A 24,419-nucleotide genomic window follows, 5' to 3' on the forward strand; every position below is an offset into this window, starting at 1 on the left:
CTAATCTCTGTAATAAAATTTTATGGTCAACAGTATCAAAAGCAGCACTGAGGTCTAACAGAACAAGCACAGAGATGAGTCCACTGTCCGAGGCCATAAGAAGATCATTTGTAACCTTCACTAATGCTGTTTCTGTACTATGATGAATTCTAAAACCTGACTGAAACTCTTCAAATAGACCATTCCTCTGCAGATGATCAGTTAGCTGTTTTACAACTACCCTTTCAAGAATTTTTGAGAGAAAAGGAAGGTTGGAGATTGGCCTATAATTAGCTAAGATAGCTGGGTCAAGTGATGGCTTTTTAAGTAATGGTTTAATTACTGCCACCTTAAAAGCCTGTGGTACATAGCCAACTAACAAAGATAGATTGATCATATTTAAGATCGAAGCATTAATTAATGGTAGGGCTTCCTCGAGCAGTCTGGTAGGAATGGGGTCTAATAAACATGTTGATGGTTTGGATGAAGTAACTAATGAAAATAACTCAGACAGAACAATCGGAGAGAAAGAGTCTAACCAAATACCGGCATCACTGAAAGCAGCCAAAGATAACGATACGTCTTTGGGATGGTTATGAGTAATTTTTTCTCTAATAGTTAAAAATTTGTTAGCAAAGAAAGAGTCACTGGCCCATCACCCAGTCTAAGCAAGCAAACGAGAATGTCTAATTTTCCCACCATCAAATAATATATAAAACAGAAGCAGGATAATAAACAGTAAATAGAACTTTGACTGATTTGAATTTATTTAGTAAAATAATGCACAAAATACATATGTAATTGTACGGATAGAAAGTGAAAAACGCTTCCATTGTGGTCTGGTAATTTAAAATAAATAAGAATAAAATTTATATATATATATTTTTTTTTTAATCCCTACAAGTCAACACTCAGAGAAAACGTAGCCCAACACTGCATATTGTGTCGTCATTAGTGTGCGACAGAAAAGCAGGCCTGTCTCGTATCTTATTTGATGGAGATGGGTGAGTCGCTGTTGTACACAAACTTTGCGAGCAGGTACCTCCAAACTTAATCAACGTTTTGCGTGCGACCATCGGCCCAGCGTAATATTCGGTCGTTTGTCGGCAAACGCTTATTCCTGGCCGTTTTTTTGCAGCTTCAACGTTAGCAGGCTAACGTTAGCTGGGCCCGTCAGAGTTGTTGACCAGCTCGATAAAACAGCTGCATAACGATGCGGCCGTGAGTGTGGATTTTTCACGCACTGCTTCAAAGCATTCCAGTAAAATAATCACCGAAATAAAGCAGTTTGTGTGAGGTTTGGGAGGGTTTATAAAGCATTTAGCAGAAGACATTAGCTCGGTAGCTAAGTGCGCAAAAGCATGACGTCCAGGAGGACAGGCGCTTACACAGGCGGCATGGACGGCAGCTCGGCCCACAGTGGAAATCGCAAACAGAATATCGTTAACATTTCCGACAGCTACGAGCGGAAGGCAGAAAAAACTGGATACGGAGCGAACATGACTGTGACGTCCTTGAAGTCCCGCCTGGCGCCGACCATCCAGACTGCCATGTCCGCCGCGGTGGACACACTGCTGGGGGAAGTGGTGCTTGTCCTCAACGAGAGTCAGCAGGAGCTGCTGCATAAAGAGCAGGAGAACGAACGGCTTAAAGTGCGCCTGGAAGTGTCGGAGAGGGAGCTGAAGACGTTACAGCAATGCCTGTGCAGCGCTCAGAAGCTTATAGATCAGCTTCAGATCTCATACGCAGGAACTCAGTCTGTGGGTCAGTCTGTTTTCTCGCCTTCGCAGTCTTCCATGGCTTCCATCACCTCAGGCATGGATCGGGACCACCAAAATTCTAGAAATGGTGTTGAGGTGGGTCTTGGTGACTCTGTGGATGAGTCCCTTCATGGGTTTGAGGCAAGACAAGACTACAAGATGTGCCAACTTTCGATCCAACCTGATGGCTCTGTGACCAATCACCCTGTTGATTCCTTTGCACCAAACACCTCGCATATGTGTTCCAGTTCCAACAGATCAGGTAAGTACTAAATTTTTCTCTTTAAAGTTTGCATCTTAGTGTTCCTGTTATAGAAGCTTTGAGACAAGGCCGTGGCTACAGACCCGTATCTACAGAGACCATTCTAAAGAACAGAGGGTGTCTTACCGACCAATCAGAATGCACAAATATGTCCGTACCCGTACCATATGCGGCTAAAGGTCCGGCAAGGCTTCAAAAGTCATCCGTACATTGTCCGTATCTTCAGTGAACCTCGGACTGTACCTTTAGCAGTCCCGCAGAAGATACGGATGTACGTACCCGTAGCCACTTCGTTGAGACAAAATTACATAGCTTCACATTCAGACAAAAATAGACAATGTCAGGGTTCCATCATTCATTGCTCATAGCGTGTTTCTGGTCCAGCCTGCATTCACTTAGCTCTGATCAGAATGTGTGAAAATCAGTCTCTTAAAGCTTTCTGACGCTGTATTATAAGAGGGACATCTTTAAAAACACTTTGTTTATTCGCAGGCAGTTTCCTTGATAAGGAATTAAAGTATTTCCAAATGGCACCTTCTGTTAAGGTGCCATTTTACTTTTACTCCGGTTGCCACTTTGAAACATTCTAACATTTGTATGTATGTATGTATTTATTTATTTATTCATTCACAGCGTTACAAGATTCTGAGTTTTCCTGGACCGTAAGCACAGGCAATAGGGCGAAATCCTGTCACCGGACAGGCTGCATGTGAATATGAACACAGCCTGTGAAAAATGGCTGTGGAATGCAGCTTTTCCACAAAACCTGCATTTCACCTTGTTGATCAAAACTCAAATCTGAGTAAAGCCATTTTTTTAGTAGTTAAACTTTATCCACTTAAAGTGTACACTCTTTTTTGTCTGTGAGTGGATTAACACTAGAGCCCGGCCGATATAATCGGCCGATAAGCCCTTTTCAAAGTACTCACTATCGGCCGACATTTTGCTGATAGAACACCGATAATTTCTCATAAACAAAACAGTTACTGAAATAATGTTTGTGTCGGCAATGTAAAATGTCCTTGCACCGTTTGTCCAGTAGATGGAGCTCTGACTCCATTCAACTGAGAGCTGCTTACACCCTTGCTTAAATGTGTTCATCACCGGCCCCCGTAGTTCACCGCCACACTGCACTGATCGGCTGACAAAAGCATACAAGTAAGTTTATAAGGATGTTGTTTGTAATACCTATGGGATTACATTCACCCCACATTTCTCCCGTTTCAGTTCAACTCAGCTTGATTAACTCAATTTATGTAGTAATGTGTCAAATGTGCTTCATTGCGTCGGTCACGCTTTTTATTAAGCCCACGTTGTGTAGACCTTATTTCTAGCATGAAAAACTTTTGTTTACTGCTAAGAGGCTGAAACATTCAGATTTACTGGTCGTCCAGAAGGGTTGTGGGAATTACTGCCGTTCGCCATTAACCCTCTGGGGCTGATATACGATGGCTGGGACCAAGCTTTACTAAATTATAAATAACTTTTTAATGATATGAGATAGAAACTTACTCTTTTTTTTTTTCTGAAAAGTTAACTCCGCAGACTTTCGATCCACCGTCGGCCATCTTGGTACTCCTCATAGAAGATGTGTGATGACGTGCGCAATGTGAGTGTCCAATCGGAATTGGTTCTCCGTCACATGGTTTTCCAAAATCCAATTGTAGGGCAGATTTACCTCACATGATATGCCAAAGATCGTTTTCAGGAGTGCTATCTTACTAGTTGGCCCGTTTGAATAGCCCCCTACCTGCTCCAATTGCATTTTTGCATTTTTTTTAACTTGAAAATTCTTCTCTGTTATAAAGTTAATCAATATGAGGACAAAGCTTCAGCTTTTAGCTCATACTGTTTTTGTTAAGGGTCCAAAAAAGAACATTTTATTCATAAAAAATAATAATAGCGGCTATCGGCAAATCAGCCGATTTATCAATTATCGGCATTTTTTCATCCATATATCGTTATCGGCATCGGCCTCAAAAAATCCATATCGGTCGGGCTCTAATTAACACACAGCAATTTTTTTTTTTTTTAAATACACAAACACACTGTGCCTATTTCAGATTCAGTCTGTTTCAGTTGATCAGCACAGACCCTCTTTCTCTTAAAAGACTTTATATTACTCAATGTGCCGCTTTGCAAAAGTTGTACCTTCTGCTGCTCCATTGCTCCACTATCGTCTTCTCTGTTTCTTGTGGAACTTCCACAAAACGCTTCCACAGTGGAAGTGTTACAGCACCACATACAGGTATGGTATGTGTATTATAGTGTTTTCATTGTATCCTGCAAGGTACTCATATATCGCAATGAGCAAAAAAAAATGTCAGTCAGTTTTTTTTCCAATATTGTGCAGGCCTAAAGCATAGGTTTTCAGTGTTATTGTAAAATATAAATTAACATGTACATGAAATAGTTCATCGCTCACTATGAAACAGTCTGTTTTTTTTAACATCATGTGATAGCTGGACTTTTTGAATTCATAGAATTCATTGACATTAAAGATCTGTTTGATATTGTTTTTCAACACTAAAATTTTACATGAAAATATTAATGTTGACATTAACAACACTTGATACAGGTGCAACTGAGCATGAAACCACACCGTGTGCAGTGCATACTCAGACAACCCTGTAAGACTATGGCTGCTGAATCAGTAAGAGTAATTACAAAAAAAAATGTGTTATTAGTAGGGCTGTAGCTATCGATTATTTTAGTAATCAAGTATTCTATCGATTATTCTGGTGAGCAATCGGGTAAAAAGTACTTTTCGTTTTTAACAACATCAGCAGTCCAGGGCTCTCCCTAAGCAATGGCACAATGTCATTGCATCATCACAGAGATTGTCAAATTTTGTGTATCCCTTTCTGTTTTCCTGGGTAATCTTTTTTTTTTCCCCCACATCTTTTCAAGTTTTGGACCTTTCCTGGTGTCAGGGGCCCAGCCAAAATTGGGCCAAAATCTTGACATTTTGCTGAAATGGCGATGGGATGTGGCTTTCCCCAACTTGTAAAATTGAACCATTTTTATTTTATTTATTTATTTATTTATTTTAAGGTTGGTGGACTGGGTCCCTGCATGGATTTTATTTTTTTTAACCCCTCTTTCTCTGCGATTTAGCCAATGCATTTCAGCTGGAGGTTGAACATGCAAACCTTGCAGTCAGTTTTTATTATTATTATTATTATTATTTTATTTGAGTTACTGTGTTTGTGAAGCGTTGTGTGTTTCCCAAAAAAGCGAAAATTAAAAAATGAAACACTCAGTGCGAGTCTGAGCAAAACACAGAAGGAAGAGTGGACTTCTTCCAGAGACTGTCGGTGTGGCCGAGGACAGAGCTGTGTGAGGGCAGTGCTGAGCCGCTCACACTGGACAGAGAGAGGCAGCCACCGGCTGCCGTGCGAATAGCCACCCCAATGTAAAGCAGAGAGCAGGCAGCGGACAAAAGTGTTTTTTTTAGTAACAGACAAACGCACTGGTTTGCTTTAAGTGCACAGTAAGCTATTTCAGATTATCAGCGTGGACTAGTTTTCTCCTAAAAGGCTTTATTTCACTCTGTGTGTCACGTTGGAAAGCTGTAGCTATTGTTCTAATTTGATTAGCGCTTACACGGCTTATGTATGCTCTAGTCTTCTTCTGTTTGTTTTTCTGGGGATGTTACAGCGCCACACACAGGCCTGGCATATATACTACAATGTTAAATGATGCTTCCATGCACAGAATTTGCCTCAAACATTTTTTGTAATTGAATTATTCGAGTTACTCAACTTATCGTTTCAGCCCTAGTTATTAGGTTGACAGGACTGTTCTTTTAGAGAATGAGGCTTTATTGGTGTGCTTCAGTGAGTATGTCCCACATCAGACATTACAGCCAGAGTGCAGCCTCTGACAAGGGACAGAGGAGACATATCCATGTCACATTTTCCAGCCTCTAGGATTGGCTGTGAGTCAAAGATCACCTCAAGGAGAGATGGATCTTACAGCTGAGTGTGTACTTTCAGTACACAGTTGAATGAAGTCTGTGATGCTCAACTGTGAGCAGCATGATGACCACCATAACTGTATTTTGGACAAAGAATGTCTTTTGTTATATTCGTTACCATATTGTAATAGACACATTATGTTAATGTTTTAAGCTGGTATGCTGGATTTGCTTTACATTAATGTTACTATATAGCTGGGCTTATGTTCCATGATGTAATTGATTATATTCAGTATAGTCTTAGACACATAAGAAATAACAATGTCTGCTTTGAGTTAACAGAAAATTTACTACTTTAATCTATTTAAGACTTCCTGTTGGTTATTCTCTGATTGAGACATATTTACCACCAGTATTTCCATTCTAAAGCTTTATATTTGAGGCACATGTTTCTCAGATACTAATGCATATAATGTGTGAGCTACAAATTTATACTGATACAGGTAGGAAAAATGAGTAAACCCCAGAAAATGCAGGATGAGTATGCACCAGTTATGAGAAAATCTGGCAACTGCTCCCCCACCCACATCCTCGTTTAACATTACAAATTATTCTTGAAACTGGGTGTCTCTGTACTTACAGGGGTCTCTTGCTATTCATCTTTCAGTCTTTAAAAGTCTACCTTAACATCTAGTTTGTCCTTGTTACTGCGGCAGGCAGAAGAACCTATCAATTTATAATTTGACCGGTATGTACCGTGATGATGTTTAGGTGCTGCTCTCAGCTAGCGGCGTCTAAAATTTCTGTTGTACTTATTGAAATTACCCAGTTTACCATCTGCTGAACATCACTGAAATAAAAGTGGCCAGTTAAATGTGCTGAGTTTTGGAAGTGTTGAGTTCAGGACTTCCAGTTTTATGCATGTAAAAGTTACACCCAGCATTGGCACATTTCACAGCAAACCACAATCAGTTGATAGAATAGGGAACTTGATGCAAGGAAGGGCATTTACATCAGTCACTCCAAAGCAGCTATGCTGACTAGGCTGCCCAGAGATGTACCAACTTTAAATATTGTTTGATTGTCTGTGTACTGTTTGGTCAGACCAAATAATTATTTTGGAAGCATCGGTTTAGATTTTTGGCAATTATCTGACGTCTTTCACATTTTTAACAATTTTTAAAAATTAAACAACATAATGTTTTGCATTTTGTTTTGCTGTTTAGATGACAGACAGTCTCAGGGACCTGGTGGAGTATCCAGATTTGAGATCAAAGAGGAGCAAATTTCAGGCTCACTTCAGCCCGGCCGGAAAGAGTCTGGTTTGGGGAATGATGGCGGAGTTGGTGATGATGACCGTTCATCCCACAACGTTGGTGATCTTGGCTATGTTCAAGTTGGAGGAGAGGGAAGTTCCCAGCGTAACTATGCTCAACCTCTGCATCACCAAAGACCTGTGCAGGAATGCGCTGGCACCCTGCCACATGGTAGACCTGATGGACAGAAACCAGTGACCAGGGCATCTGGCATTTCAAGAGGAGGCAGCGTTTCTCCTGGCAGAGCAGAAGACTTGGCAGGGCCTTCAGCCCCTGGCACAACAGTGGAGCCCTCTGGAGATCGGCCCCATCATTGTCTGGAGTGTGGCAAGACCTTCCGCCTGATCTCCAGCTTGAAGAAGCACATCCGCATCCACACTGGAGAGAAACCCTACCCGTGCGGGGTCTGTGGACGCCGTTTCCGTGAGTCAGGGGCCCTTAAAACCCACTTGCGTATTCACACAGGTGAGAAACCATACTCTTGTTCAGAGTGTGGCAACTGTTTCCGCCACTTGGACGGGTTGCGCAAACACAGGCGCACTCACACAGGTGAGAAACCTTATGTTTGTGCCATATGTGGGAAGCGTCTAAGCCGCCTTCAGCACCTCAAGCACCACCAGCTGATTCACACTGGAGAGAGGCCGTGCTGCTGCCCTTTCTGCAACCGCACATTCAAAGAGCCTGCAGCACTAAGGAAGCATGTCCGTACACACCAGGAGGAAGGTGGTCACATGGGAATGGGTGCCAACGATGACACGGACCCAGATGCCATAGATGACATTAACAATCTTCACCCCGCGGCTCCCTCCCCACAGATGAGGTTTGGAGAGTGGGGTCCTGAGGAGGATGAGAGCGCAGTTACAGACTGTGTGTAGGTTATATTTAAGTACTACAGTTAATAATGGAACACTAAAAATGTATTTGTGTAGTTTGTAAAGTCATCCTTGTTCCATTTAACAATTGGCTGCATGAAACCTCTGCTGTGAGTTTTTAGTTGGGACATTTTCAAGTTTCTGGACATTATCCTGAATTCACATATTGATGGTACAAAAAAAGCCATACTGGACATTCACATTTGTCTGTCACAGTGGACTGTAGATGATGATGGTGAGACTTGGCCATTTTACAGTGTCAACAAGACTGCCAGTAATTTACATAATTGCAAAACATAACAGCAATTTAGCATTTATACAGATTGATATATTAAAATGGGAAGCTTTGGCTGTTGTTAAAAGCTTATTTTCTCTGTAATATACCATTTTTTTAAGCCACCTCTATGTGTTTGCATTAAAATAGTCATTAAATGTTATTATCTGGTTGTTCTTGCCCACATTGAAAACGATAAAATGCCCGGGTTTTCTGCCTGTCACATTCCGCTAACGTGTGAATGCAACATAATATGTAAGACTGATGTCAAACACAGAGCAGCGGCAGTTGTGTACGGGTAGTTTTTTGCACCAGGTCTTTTAAATTGCTTACAGTACTTGCTTACACTCATCTTCAATTGCTTATCCAAGATCGGGTCGTGGGGGGCTTGAGCCTATCCCAGCAGGCATAGGTCGTGAGGCGGAGTACACCCTGGACAAGACGCCAGTCTGTCGTAGGGCTACATACAGACAAATGCATTCACATCTGCATGCACACCGACAAACAATCTAAAGTTTCTAATTTACCTATCCTGCATGTCTTTGGATGTGGGAGGAAGCCGGAGCACCCGGAGAGAACCCACGCAAACACGGTTGAGAACACGCAAACTCCACACAGAAAGGCCACAGGTGGGAATTGATCCCATGACCTTCTCACTGTGAGGCAACAGTGATAACAACTAATCCACCGTGCTGCCCTTGCCTACAATAATGATTCATAAATTGCCCAAAATATTAAAGTTGTCTACTAACTTTGAATATACAAATGTGGTTTGAGTTTTAGAATGGATAACTGGTTCTGGTCAGTGCTGAAATGTGCAAATTGTTTTGTTAAACACGTTCAGTTACTCAGAGATTCAGATTAAATTGGTTTACATTTTATGTCTGTCTGGACATGTACATTTTAGAGTTTGGCATAAATCACAATCAAATATTCAACGTCTTTAACTCTAAATATGTCAGTTGTGGTTTGGACACAACCTCCAAACAAAATTATACACAGGCAGAAGCAACTTTTAATCTGCACATCACAGTACAGGAAATCGGACATTTTATGTTGGCACTGGAGATGTTGTGGTATGTGATTTTGATGGTAGAATAACAGGAAAATATAGTTTCAGATTTTAGGATGATTGGCAGACTCATTGTGCAACACTACAGAGGAAGAATATCCCTGTCTTTTTTTTTTCCTTACTTTTTAAAGATTAATTCCAAAAGAGGCATGTTAGGTTATAGATTGATTTTAAATTATTGTTCCAACTAAAATAGAACATACATAATCTGTTTTTTGAATAATTGTAACAATATGCTCACCTCCCTTTCCTGTCCGTGTTATGATGATTGTTAGCAAGTCAACACTTTCAGGGCTCCATCAAAACAGCTGATGTGATCTAACATGTCCGGTTGTTTATCAGGTTCAGATGACTTACTTGTAGATAGGATTTACAAGTACGTGTTTAATTCTAACAAATAACACATTAATCGCTCCATCTCTATGAAAAAACATGCTAATGAACACAGTTTGGTGATCTGGGTGCTGCGATTTTTTTTTTTTTTCTGTCATCTCATGCTCTGACTGCACTGCTTTCTGTGGCTGTGGATGAAATACTCTGAAAATTTATGCATTTCTTGTCTCCTCCCTTCTCCAAAAAAAAGCTCCCACTTGGATAGACACACCCCTTGGATAGACACACCCCATACTGTACTGCACATTTGAAATTTACACTGTGGAAACCGTGGGATTTTTATATATAATCAGTGAAAACCTTTTATGGTGAAATTCCTACTTGGTAGGAATGCTGGTCCAATATTTGTGAATGCCTTATATTGCGAACAATAATGATAAAAGTGACATCTGTGCAAGGGACTTTCACCGAAAACCTCATGAAGAGATGCCAAAACATTTCCTGTGTGTAGCTCAACAACTTTAATCTACTTTATGTGATCAGATTTCACACTGAGGACAATTCATAAGCATGCCTGTTTCTTCCTTCATTATAAATGTTTTTTGTTTTTTTTAAATAACACATGCATGTGCATGCAGGGGCGGTGGCCAAGTGGTTAATGCATTTGGTTTCAGTGCGGAAAGTTCCCTGTTCAAACCCCACCCCTGCCACATTTCTTCATATAATGTGGAGTTGCATCAGGAAGGGCAAATTTGTGCCAAATCAACATGCAGATCCACCTTGGATTTGCTGTGGCGACCCTGAGTGCAAACAAAGGAGCAGCTGAAGTGACTTTTTTTAACACGTGCATGTCTGCCCATTGATGGCACCAGTTCCTATTTTGTAAATAATTTTTTTCCCCATTTTATCTGGTGTAATGAATTTTGGCAATAGTGGAAAGGTTAAACTGGAACAATGAGGGTTTTTTTTTTAAGTGATGTGCATTGCAGACATTGGCGTATTATCATACGCTGTAAATATATGTATTTTTTTTTTATTATTCCTTTAAGCCTTTAAGGTACGCTATTGGCCTTTAATGTAATTTGTCATGTATGCCGAAATATTGGGACTCAAAGTCATCAGTGTAAATTGTGAGTGTAAAAGTGTAAGTCATTTTGAAAGGCACTTGAACTGTTTCATGTCACTGTATATCCAAGTTAGTCCTTATTCCACATACATACTGTATGTTTTTTTTATAACATATAAGAGCCTTTGCATGCTTTGTTTAAGCTGAAATATTCTTCCTTCATGCTAATAAGATGGTGTTAAATGTGAAACTAATTCTTTTTATGCATTGTATTCACAATGTATACTAACAACCCTATCACTCATGTTAGCTAAATGTTATATTAAAGTGTGGAGTTATTTTCTGTAGTTGTTTTTTCAGTATATAAATTAATTTATAGTTAAAGTTTGGTCTGCTTTATTGTCTGGTCACTTGTTTTGAGTATTGAGCTGTTTTGTATCATGAAGCGACGTTAACCAATGCCATTTGACCACAAATAACACCTTGCTCTTCTCTCAAAGCCAAGTAAGATTAAGATGTTAGAATAAGACAAGAACGAGTCAGGTTGCCTTTATGATTAAGCATGTGATCTAAGTTACAGTTAACTGAGAAAGTTGAACTTTAAAGTGACTTTTCATCCATAGTATAATTCAACGTTTTGTGTACTTACAGATTTGTTTGTTTTTTTTATTATCATTTGTAATTTGCCTGACAGAGTTAAAATTCCCTTTTCAGAAATAATTTGTAAACTGTTATGGAACCCACTCAGTGTGTGTGTGTTTTTTTTAAGTACACATTTTTCAGATATGTTGAGAAATAAATACAAATTGTGGGTAATTATTTTTATGAAGAGTTATTGAGCAGCAACAAAATTGCTTTCATAAAGTTAAAAAATGCATGCTGGACATGATTATTGATGTTGATAAATTTACAGTACCTCATTTCTACTGCAGGGTTTTTTTTGTTTCCCCCCCCCCAACAAGAAGGCACGGATACATGAACACTGTAGGTGTTGGACTTCTCATTTACGTTAATCATTAAGCCACACGAAGTATGGTACTGTGTGATAAATTTGTCGGGAGGCAGCAGTTTTATAGACAAGCGAGTGAAGCCATCAAGGCATCCAGTACAACTCAGAAACTGCAGCTTTTGTCTGTTGCATCTCAAATGCAAATGGGGTCTTTGATGGAGAAAGTTTGTGAAAATGTAAAATTTTGTGAGGCAGCCATGAGAGAGATGAACTCAGCAGTGACACGGCTGTACTTGTGCTATGAGATGAAGTTAATTGGTGTGAAGATTGTGTGAAATCCTGTCATCTGCTGGTCAGACAGTTCACTGCATGGTATATACGAGGTCTGTCCGTAAAGTATAGGTCCTTTTTATTTTTTTCAAAAACTATATGGATTTCATTCATATGTTTTTACGTCAGACATGCTTGAACCCTCGTGCGCATGCGTGAGTTTTTCCACGCCTGTCGGTGACGTCATTCGCCTGTGAGCACTCCTTGTGGGAGGAGTCGTCCAGCCCCTCGTCGGAATTCCTTTGTCTGAGAAGTTGCTGAGAGACTGGCGCTTTGTTTGATCAAAATTTTTTCTAAACCTGTGAGACACATCGAAGTGGACATGGTTCGAAAAATTAAGCTGGTCTTCAGTGAAAATTTTAACAGCTGATGAGAGATTTTGAGGTGATTCTGTCGCTTTAAGGACTTTTCACGGTGCGAGACGTCGCGCAACGCTCTCAGGCAGCGTCATCAGCCTGTTTCAAGCTTAAAACCTCCACATTTCAGGCTCTGTTGATCCAGGACGTCGTGAGAGAACAGAAGTTTCAGAAGAAGTCGGTTTCAGCATTTTATCCGGATATTCCACTGTTAAGAGATTTTTTTAATGAAAGACGTGCGGGCGGATTGCAGCGCTCCGCCACAGGAAAAACACCTCTGTTGGAAGCCTCGAGGACAAGTTGGAACATCTCCAGCTGATAAACAATTTCTCATATACTCACTCCACTGAAAGCCATCAAAAGCCAACTGGATTTTAACAAATGGTTATCAACACGGAGGCGTTTTTCCTGTGCCGCCCCGCCCTTCCGCACGTCTTTCATTAAAAAAATCTCCTTTAACAGTGGAATATCCGGATAAAATGCTGAAACCGACTTCTTCTGAAACGTCTCTGTTCTCTCACGATGTCCTGGATCAATAGAGCCTGAAATGTGGAGGTTTTAAGCTTGAAACAGGCTGATGACGCTGCCTGAGAGCGCTGCGCGACGTCTCGCACCGTGAAAAGTCCTTAAAGCGACAGAATCACCTCAAAATCTCTCATCAGCTGTTAAAATTTTCACTGAAAACCAGCTTAATTTTTCGAACCATGTCCACTTCGATGTGTCTCACAGGTTTAGAAAAAATTTTGATCAAACAAAGCGCCAGTCTCTCAGCAACTTCTCAAAGGAATTCCGACGAGGGGCTGGACGACTCCTCCCATAAGGAGTGCTCACAGGCGAATGACGTCACCGACAGGCATGGAAAAACTCACGCATGCGCACGAGGGTTCAAGCATGTCTGACGTAAAAACATATGAATGAAATCCATATAGTTTTTAAAAAAAAATAAAAAGGACCTATACTTTACGGACAGACCTCGTACAGTGAGGCAAATAAGAATTTGATCCAGACTGTTGATTTTGGACGTTTTCCCACCTACAAAGAATGGAGACAACTGTAGTACTTTTTATCGTAGGTGGGTGATTCTTTAACTACGGGCACTATTGGCCTTGTAAATGTAATTTCCACCACACCATTGCCTTACAATATAAAGCGCCTTGGGGCAACTGTTGTGATTTGGTGCTATATACATGTGCTCTGATGTCACTGTTTATCTCCATAGAAACTACCCAAACAATCTTTCATACAAACTGTTTAAAGGGACATTACAGTGTTGGGGTGGAAATTACGGCAATAGTGTGGGGCAACTACATTTTGTTTAAAAAAAAATCACAACAGTTGTATGACATTGAATACACCAATTATGTTTTGATTATTTTACTGATATTCAGAGATATTTTAAAACATTAGAAAAAACGTTTCTTTACCATTCATTTTTATCATTGAAGATCAAAAGTCTGGATGTGGGACAAGCACAAAATGGCAATATTTGCATATAATGATGCTGAAAAAAGGGTCTAAGAATCACCCAGGTACACTTCAACTACACTCAACAAAAATATAAACGCAACACTTTTGGTTTTGCTCCCATTTTGTATGAGATGAACTCAAAGATATAAAACCTTTTCCACATACACAATATCACCATTTCCCTCAAATATTGTTCACAAACCAGTCTAAATCTGTGATAGTGTGCACTTCTCCTTTGCTGAGATAATCCATCCCACCTCACAGGTGTGCCATATCAAGATGCTGATTAGACACCATGATTAGGGCACAGGTGTGCCTTAGACTGCCCACAATAAAAGGCCACTCTGAAAGGTGCAGTTTTGTTTTATTGGGGGGGGGGGGATACCAGTCAGTATCTGGTGTGACCACCATTTGCCTCATGCAGTGCAACACATCTCCTTTGCATAGAGTTGATCAGGTTGTCAATTGTAGCCTGTGGAATGTTGGTCCACTCCTCTTCAATACACAGCATAATGCCACAGATGTCGCAAGATTTGAGGGAGCGTGCAGTTGGCATGCTGACAGCAGGAATGTCAACCAGAGCTGTTGCTCGTGTATTGAATGTTCATTTCTCTACCATAAGCCGTCTCCAAAGGCGTTTCAGAGAATTTGGCAGTACAGCCAACCAGCCTCACAACCGCAGACCACATGTAACCACACCAGCCCAGGACCTCCACATCCAGCATGTTCACCTCCAAGATCGTCTGAGACCAGCCACTCGGACAGCTGCTGAAACAATCGATTTACATAACCAAAGAATTTCTGCACAAACTGTCAGAAACCGTCTCAGGGAAGCTCATCTGCATGCTCGTCGTCCTCAGCGGGGTCTCGACCTGACTCCAGTTCGTCGTCGTAACTGACTCCAGTTCGTCGTCGTAACTGACGGTTCACACTGTTCAGGGCAGATGGCAGACAGCATGTGTGGCGTCGTGTGGGTGAGCAGTTTTCTGATGTCAATGTTGCGGATCGAGTGGCCCATGGTGGCGGTGGGGTTATGGTATGGGCAGGTGTCTGTTATGGACGAAGAACACAGGTGCATTTTATTGATGGCATTTTGAATGCACAGAGATACCGTGACGAGATCCTGAGGCCCATTGTTGTGCCATACATCCAAGAACATCACCTCATGTTGCAGCAGGATAATGCACGGCCCCATGTTGCAAGGATCTGTACACAATTCTTGGAAGCTGAAAATGTCCCAGTTCTTGCATGGCCGGCATACTCACCGGACATGTCACCCATTGAGCATGTTTGGGATGCTCTGGACCGGTGTATATCAATCAATCAATTTTATTTATATAGCGCTAAATCACAACAAACAGTTGCCCCAAGGCGCTTTATATTGTAAGGCAAGGCCATACAGTAATTACGTAAAAACCCCAACGGTCAAAACGACCCCCTGTGAGCAAGCACTTGGCGACAGTGGGAAGGAAAAACTCCCTTTTAACAGGAAGAAACCTCCAGCAGAACCAGGCTCAGGGAGGGGCAGCCTTCTGCTGGGACTGGTTGGGGCTGAGGGAGAGAACCAGGAAAAAGACATGCTGTGGAGGGGAGCAGAGATCAATCACTAATGATTAAATGCAGAGTGGTGCATACAGAGCAAAAGGAGAAAGAAACACTCAGTGCATCATGGGAACCCCCCAGCAGTCTAAGTCTATAGCAGCATAACTAAGGGATGGTTCAGGGTCACCTGATCCAGCCCTAACTATAAGCTTTAGCAAAAAGGAAAGTTTTAAGCCTAATCTTAAAAGTAGAGAGGGTGTCTGTCTCCCTGATCTGAATTGGGAGCTGGTTCCACAGGAGAGGAGCCTGAAAGCTGAAGGCTCTGCCTCCCATTCTACTCTTACAAACCCTAGGAACTACAAGTAAGCCTGCAGTCTGAGAGCGAAGCGCTCTATTGGGGTGATATGGTAGTATGAGGTCCCTAAGATAAGATGGGACCTGATTATTCAAAACCTTAAAAGCAAGAAGAAGAATTTTAAATTCTATTCTAGAATTAACAGGAAGCCAATGAAGAGAGGCCAATATGGGTGAGATATGCTGTCTCCTTCTAGTCCCCGTTAGTATTCTAGCTGCAGCATTTTGAATTAACTGAAGGCTTTTCAGGGAACTTTTAGGACAACCTGATAATAATGAATTACAATAGTCCAGCCTAGAGGAAATAAATGCATGAATTAGTTTTTCAGCATCACTCTGAGACAAGACCTTTCTAATTTTGGAGATATTGCGTAAATGCAAAAAAGCTGTCCTACATATTTGTTTAATATGCGCATTGAATGACATATCCTGATCAAAAATGACTCCAAGATTTCTCACAGTATTACTAGAGGTCAGGGTAATGCCATCCAGAGTAAGGATCTGGTTAGACACCGTGTTTCTAAGATTTGTGGGGCCAAGTACAATAACTTCAGTTTTATCTGAGTTTAAAAGCAGGAAATTAGAGGTCATCCATGTCTTTATGTCTGTAAGACAATCCTGCAGTTCAGCTAATTGGTGTGTGTCCTCTGGCTTCATGGATAGATGGGTATCATCTGCGTAACAATGAAAATTTAAGCAATGCCGTCTAATAATACTGCCTAAGGGAAGCGTGTATAAAGTGAATAAAATTGGTCCTAGCACAGAACCTTGTGGAACTCCATAATTAACCTTAGTCTGTGAAGAAGATTCCCCATTTACATGAACAAATTGTAATCTATTAGATAAATATGATTCAAACCACCGCAGCGCAATGCCTTTAATACCTATGGCATGCTCTAATCTCTGTAATAAAATTTTATGGTCAACAGTATCAAAAGCAGCACTGAGGTCTAACAGAACAAGCACAGAGATGAGTCCACTGTCTGAGGCCATAAGAAGATCATTTGTAACCTGCACTAATGCTGTTTCTGTACTATGATGAATTCTAAAACCTGACTGAAACTCTTCAAATAGACCATTCCTCTGCAGATGATCAGTTAGCTGTTTTACAACTACCCTTTCAAGAATTTTTGAGAGAAAAGGAAGGTTGGAGATTGGCCTATAATTAGCTAAGATAGCTGGGTCAAGTGATGGCTTTTTAAGTAATGGTTTAATTACTGCCACCTTAAAAGCCTGTGGTACATAGCCAACTAATAAAGATAGATTGATCATATTTAAGATCGAAGCATTAAATAATGGTAGGGCTTCCTTGAGCAGCCTGGTAGGAATGGGGTCTAATAGACATGTTGATGGTTTGGATGAAGTAACTAATGAAAATAACTCAGACAGAACAATCGGAGAGAAAGAGTCTAACCAAATACCGGCATCACTGAAAGCAGCCAAAGATAACGATACGTCTTTGGGATGGTTATGAGTAATTGTTTCTCTAATAGTTAAAATTTTATTAGCAAAGAAAGTCATGAAGTCATTACTAGTTAAAGTTAAAGGAATACTCAGCTCAATAGAGCTCTGACTCTGTCAGCCTGGCTACAGTGCTGAAAAGAAACCTGGGGTTGTTCTTATTTTCTTCAATTAGTGATGAGTAGTAAGATGTCCTAGCTTTACGGAGGGCTTTTTTTTTTATAGAGCAACAGACTCTTTTTCCAGGCTAAGTGAAGATCTTCTAAATTAGTGAGACGCCATTTCCTCTCCAACTTACGGGTTATCTGCTTTAAGCTGCGAGTTTGTGAGTTATACCACAGAGTCAGCCACTTCTGATTTAAAACTCTCTTTTTCAGAGGAGCTACAGCATCCAAAGTTGTCTTCAATGAGGATGTAAAACTATTGATGAGATACTCTATCTCACTTACAGAGTTTAGGTAGCTACTCTGCACTGTGTTGGTATATGGCATTAGAGAACATAAAGAAGGAATCATATCCTTAAACCTAGTTACAGTGCTTTCTGAAAGACTTCTAGTGTAATGAAACTTATTCCCCACTGCTGGGTAGTCCATCAGAGTAAATGTGAATGTTATTAAGAAATGATCAGACAGAAGGGAGTTTTCAGGGAATACTGTTAAGTCTTCAATTTCCATACCATAAGTCAGAACAAGATCTAAGATATGATTAAAGTGGTGGGTGGACTCATTTACATTTTGAGCAAAGCCAATTGAGTCTAATAATAGATTAAATGCAGTGTTGAGGCTGTCATTCTCAGCATCTGTGTGGATATTAAAATCGCCCACTATAATTATCTGAGCTAAGCACTAAGTCAGACAAAAGGTCTGAAAATTCACAGAGAAACTCACAGTAACGACCAGGTGGACGATAGATAATAACAAATAAAACTGTTTTTTGGGACTTCCAATTTGGATGGACAAGACTAAGAGTCAAGCTTTCAAATGAATTAAAGCTCTGTCTGGGTTTTTGATTAATTAATAAGCTGGAATGGAAGATTGCTGCTAATCCTCCGCCTCAGCCCATGCTACGAGCATTCTGGCAGTTAGTGTGACTCGGGGGTGTTGACTCATTTAAACTAACATATTCATCTTGCTGTAACCAGGTTTCTGTAAGGCAGAATAAATCAATAAGTTGATCAATTATTATTTCATTTACTAACAGGGACTTAGAATTTTATGCTTAAATAGATTTTTGCTGGTTATTGGCGGTCTGGGAGCAGGCACCGTCTCTACGGGGATGGGGTAATGAGGGGATGGCAGGGGGAGAGAAGCTGCAGAGAGGTGTGTAAGACTACAACTCTGCTTCCTGGTTATATGACAACGTGTACCAGTTCCTGCCAATATCCAGCAACTTCGCACAGCCATTGAAGAGGAGTGGACCAACATTCCACAGGCCACAATTGACAACCTGATCAACTCTATGTGAAGGAGATGTGTTGCACTGCATGAGGCAAATGGTGGTCACACCAGATACTGACTGGTATTCCCCCCAATAAAACAAAACTGCACCTTTCAGAGTGGCCTTTTATTGTGGACAGTCTAAGGCACACCTGTGCACTAATCATGGTATCTAATCAGCATCTTGGTATGGCACACCTGTGAGGTGGGATGGATTATCTCAGCAAAGGAGAAGTGCTCACTATCACAGATTTAGACTGGTTTGTGAACAATATTTGAGGGAAATGGTGATACTGTGTATGTGGAAAAAGTTTTAGATCTTTGAGTTCATCTCATACAAAATGGGAGCAAAACCAAAAGTGTTGCGTTTATATTTTTGTTGAGTGTATGAGAGACAGAATCTAAAAACAAATCAGAAAATCACATTGTATGATTTTTTTTTTTTAATAATTTGCATTTTATTGCATGAAATAAGTATGTGATCACCTACCAATCTGCAAGAATTCTGGCTCTCACAGACCTGTTAATTTTTCTTGAAGTCCTCCTATTCTGCACTCTTTACCTGTATTAATTGCACCTGTTTGAACTCATTACCTTTATAAAAGACACCTGTCCACACACTCAATCAATCACACTCCAGCCTATCTGCCATGACCAAGATCAAAGAGCTGTCTAAGGACATCAGAGAGAACACTAGACCTGCACAAGGCTGGGAGGGGCTACAGGCCAATAGGCAAGCAGCTTGATGAGGAAAATGACTATCAATCTTCCTCGGTCTGGGCCTCCATGCAAGATCTCACCTTGTGGGGTAAGGATGATTCTGAGAAAGACCACAAGGACCTGGTCAATGACCTGAAGAGAGCTGGGACCACAGTAGCAAAGATTACATGAGTAACACACGACGCCATCATGGTTTAAAATCCTGCAGGGCAGCAAGATCCCTCTACTCACGTAGCACATGTCCTGGCCTGTTTGAAGTTCACAAGTGACCATCTATCTGGATGATCCAGAGGAGGCATGGGAGAAGTTAATGTGGTCAGGTGATACCAAAATAGAGCTTTTTGGTATCAACCCCAAGAACACCATCCCAACAGTGAAGTATGAGGGTGGAAACATTTTTGGAGGTGCTTTTCTGCAAAGGGGACATGTGACTGTACCATATTTAAGGGAGGATGGGTGGTCATCATGTATTGTGAGATTTGGGCAAACAACCTTCTCTTAGTAGTTGGTTAGTGACTTTAATCAGCAGAAAAGTGAGTCACGATATCTTTAAATGGGTTTGATGAATAAATTGTCAAATCAAAAAAACCACAAGATGATGCCACAGTATAACAGTGCGGCACTGTTATTCCATTGTCTGGGGAGAACCTTGCCATTAATCACTTCTTTATGGCAAATGATCTGGCCTTGTGGGCAATTGCATGTAAATATATAGAAGTATATCAGACAAGTTTATAAAAAGACAACTTGGAAGTGGGTGAGATGGGAGAAGATGGTGAGTTGACGATACACCCATTGGTCATGTGACCTGCATAGCAACATGGTCTCCGTTTTTTTGTAAGTGAAAACACAGCGAACTCTGTGTGTTATGTAGGCACTGTGTCACTGGCTGCATAGCCAATTAATAATTTTGGTCATTTGCATTCATTTATTCAAAAGTTAGAGCACCTTTAACTTTTGACCCCTGTACAAACTGGAATTGACCATTGTCACCATTCTTGCTGTTTTTACCCCATAACTCCATAATATTCAGTCACAGACAGTCCCAGCTATACCTTTTTGAAATCTCTGTGATCAGACAAACTATATGGTATAGTTTTCAATATGATTGGAGCATCTTTTAATTTAGACCCCTGTAATTCTTCAATTGACCCCTACTTGGCTGCCTGTTGAATATTCAAGGGGACACCCTGCCTTTTAAAAAGGGTAATGTCTAAGGTGTATTTGTGTCAAATTTGGTGCTTACATCACTATTTGAAAGTTTTTTTTTTTTTTTTTTCTTTTTTTCCCAGTTGACCCAGAGTTGAACTCACAAGACCTGGATACTTTACAGAAAAGTGATCTCACCAAACCTGGATACTTCTCAAAAAATGGTAACATCCACCGATGTTTTTATTGGTGTAAAGGCAAAAATAAAACTTGCTTTGAGACTTTGATCTTTTTCTGAATTTTCTGGTCACCGTTAAAGACATCTTTTTGAACAATTGAGCACAGTTAAAACACTTAGAACCTCATCTAGTGATCAAGAACTGTGTTCAATGTCTCCAAGACAATACAGGAATATTTCAAAGTCCCGGAATATGTCTTGGACTTAATTTCCATCAGTCCTTAAAAAATATAAACAGTGTTGCCCTCAATTTCAATTTATTTTCATTTATACAGCACCAAATCACAACAAAGTTGCCTCAAGGTGCTTCACACAAGTAAGGTCTAACCTTACCAACCCCTAGAGCAAGCACACAGGCGACAGTGGTAAGGAAAGACTCCCTCTGATGATTTGATGAAGAAACCCCAAGCAGACCAGACTCAAAGGGGTGACCCTCTGCTTGGGCCATGCAACCAACACAATAGACAATACAGGAAATTAGACAGGACATTTTGGGAGTCCATGCTGGTGCACAAGATGGGAGGCCTGCAGAAGAAAAACACCCACTCCCATCTCTGGATGGAGCTGCACCTTAAACAGAGACAAAACAAACAAACAACAACAAAAAAAAAAACACAATCAGGAGGCAGAAAGACAACAAATACAGTATAATTTATCAGCGTTTAGCAACAAGAAAAACAGAAGAAATACTAAGGTGATCGCCAGCCACTAGCCCTAAGCTTCACTAAAAGACCCAGACTTTTGATAAAGTTGAGACAGCGGCCCGCTCTGTTTAAAAATAAAATGAATTTAACACGGTATAAAGCATAGTACCATACTATGCCAGTATGGTAGCCATACAAAAGGGAAAATAAGTGCTGCTTAAGTCTGGACTTGAACGTCTCTACAGAATCTGACTGTATTGATGCAGGGAGATCATTCCACAAAGGTGCACAATAAGGGAAAGCTTTATGACCTGCAGAGTTTTTATTCACCCTAGGGAGACAAAGTAGTTCTGCACCCTGAAAACACAAAGCACAGGGCGGTAAGTACAATTTAAGTAGGTCAGCTAAGTAGGGAGGTGCCAGTCTGAACAATTTTATAGGTTAGTAACAGAACCTTAAAATCTGATCTCACAGGGACAGGGATCCAGTGAAGAGATGCCAAAATGGGTGTAATGTGGTCAAACTTTCTGCTTCCTGTCAAAAGTCTGGCAGCAGCATTTTGAACCAATTGGAGACTCCTAATGCTGGACTGCAGTAAACAAGAAAACAGAACATTGCAGTAGTCCGATTGAGAAGAAACAAATGCATGAATCAGGGTCTCAGCATCAGCCATAGACAGGAATCTTTGCAATATTTCGCAGGTGGAAGAAAGCATTCCTTGTATATCTTGTAATGCAGAGGTCAAAGGACAACGTAGGATCAATAATTACCCCAAGGTTCCTCACTTTGTCAGTGTGATGTATGACACACGAGCCTATGCTAAGCGTTAACTGGTCAAATTGATGCCGATGTCTCACTGGACCAAGAACCATATATAAAGGGAGAAAAGCAGGAGGCCAAAGACAGGCCCCTGTGGAACCCCACATTTCATGCCACGAAGGTTACAGGTAGTGTTATTGTACAAAACGCAGTGAGAACGACTTATCAGGTGTGATGTCAATCATGCAAGGGAATTCCCAGTAATCCTAAAATGATTCTCCAGCGTACGAGTAAAATATGGTGATCCACAGTATCAAATGCAGCACTAAGATCTAACAGCACCAGAACCATACTGGTGAAATCATACATACATTATAAATCATACATGTCCTGTTATTGCACGGGTCATGGGGTGTGCAGCCAGTACATTCTGAGAGCCGGTCCCAAGTCTGGATAAATGAGGAGGGTTGTGTCAGGAAGGGCATCTGCCGTAAAACAAGCCAACCCAACTATGCAGACTAAGAATCGAATTTCCATACTGGATCGGTCGAGGCCTGGGTTAACATCACGGTGCTGGTGGAAATTTGGCTACTGCTGGGTGAAGACGAAGAAGAGGAAGAGAATGTTTCCACAAACAGCGGGAGAAGAGGAAAAGTAGAACGGTGGAAATGAGAGTGGGGACTTTGAATGTTGGTAGTATAACTGGTAAAGGGAGAGAGCCGGTTGATATGATGGAGAGGAGAAAGGTAGGCATATTGTGTGTGCAACAGACCAAGTGGAAAGGAAGTAAGAGCAGGATCATTGGTGGTGAGTTCAAGTTGTTGTACCATGGTGAGGACAGGAAGAGAAATGGTGTTGGGGTCATTTTATAGGAAGAGTATGTTAAAAGTGTGTTGGAGGTTAAGTGAGTGTCTGACAGGGTGATGAATGTGAAGTTGGAAATTGAAGGGGTGATGATGAATATCATCAGTGCATATGCCCCACAGGTAGGTTGTGAGATGAAGGAGAAAGAAGATCTCTGGAGTGTGTTAGATAAGGTGGTGAAGAGTGTGCCCCAGCATGAAAGAGTGGTGATAGGAGCGGACGTCAATGGGCATGTTGGTGAAGGGAACAGACGTGATGAAGTAAATGGGTAGATATGGTATCAAGGATAGGAATGTGGAAGGACAGATGGTAGTTGATTTTGCAAAAAGGATGGGAATGGCTGTGGTGAATACCTACTTTAAGAAAAGGGAGGAGCACAGGGTAACACATAAGAGTGGAATAAGGTGCACACAGGTGGACTCCATTCTTTATAGAAGATGCAAGCTAAAAGAAATCAGAGACTGTAAGGTGGTGGCAGGAGAGAGTGTCGTTAGATGGCATAGGCTGGTTGTTTGTAGGATGACTTTAGAGGTAAAGAAGAAGAAGAGAGTGAGAGCTCAACAAAGGATCAGATGGCATAAGCTGAAGGAGGAAGACTGTTGTGTGAAATTTAGTGAGCAGGTGAGAGAAGCACTGGATGGAGGGGAAGCAATTTTGGACAACTGGAAAAGTACTGCAGATGTGGTGAGGGAGACAGCTAGGAAGGTACTGGGTGTGACATCTGGACAGTGGAAGAAGGACAAGGAGACTCGGTGGTGGACGAAGAGGTCCAGGAAAGCATAAGGAGAAAGAGGTTGGCCAAAACATTTTGGGATAGTTGGAGAAATGAAGAAAGTAGACAGCAGTACACGGAGATGCAGCATAAGGCGAAAAGAGAAGTGGCAGAAGATAAGGAAAAGGCATATTGTGAGCTGCACAAGAAGTTGAATCATAAGGAAGGAGAAAATAACGTACCGATTGGGCAGACAAAGGGATAGAGCTGGAAAGGATAGGCAGGAGGTTAGGGTAGTTAAAGATTCACATGGTAATGTGTTGACAAGCAAGGAGTGTGTGTTGGAGGGAATATTTTGAGGAGCTGATGAATGAAGAAAATGAGAGATAGAAAAGGCTGGATGATGTGGTGAGAGTAAGGAAGTACAAAAGATTAGTAAGGAAGAAGTGAGGGCAGCTATGAAGAGGACGAAGAGCGGAAAAGCAGTTGGTCCAGATGATATTCTAGTGGAGGCATGGAAATGTCTAAGAGATGGCACTGGAGTTTCTAACCAGATTGCTTAATAAAATCTTGGAAAGTGAGAGG

The 24,419-nt window shown here is 41.1% G+C and overlaps 1 protein-coding gene across 2 annotated transcripts; it reads left to right on the plus strand.

Moving 5' to 3' along the window:
* Window positions 1-929: 929 nt before the first annotated feature.
* si:ch1073-224n8.1 (zinc finger protein with KRAB and SCAN domains 8) lies at window positions 930-19,574 on the plus strand. Of its 2 annotated transcripts, XR_004562746.1 has the most exons (3): window positions 930-2,001; window positions 7,147-8,280; window positions 19,562-19,574. XR_004562746.1 is itself a non-coding variant. In XM_034178556.1 (2 exons), the coding sequence occupies exons 1-2, from the start codon at window positions 1,341-1,343 to the stop codon at window positions 8,109-8,111; spliced, it is 1,626 nt and encodes a 541-aa protein (XP_034034447.1). In that variant the 5' UTR covers window positions 930-1,340; the 3' UTR covers window positions 8,112-8,797. The 2 variants fall into 2 exon arrangements, 1 of the variants encoding a protein (XP_034034447.1); XM_034178556.1 differs by lacking the exon at window positions 19,562-19,574 and having other exon boundaries at window positions 7,147-8,797.
* Window positions 19,575-24,419: the final 4,845 nt, after the last annotated feature.

Source organism: Thalassophryne amazonica, chromosome 9 (assembly GCF_902500255.1).
Source record: "Thalassophryne amazonica chromosome 9, fThaAma1.1, whole genome shotgun sequence".
Lineage (NCBI taxonomy): Eukaryota > Metazoa > Chordata > Actinopteri > Batrachoidiformes > Batrachoididae > Thalassophryne > Thalassophryne amazonica.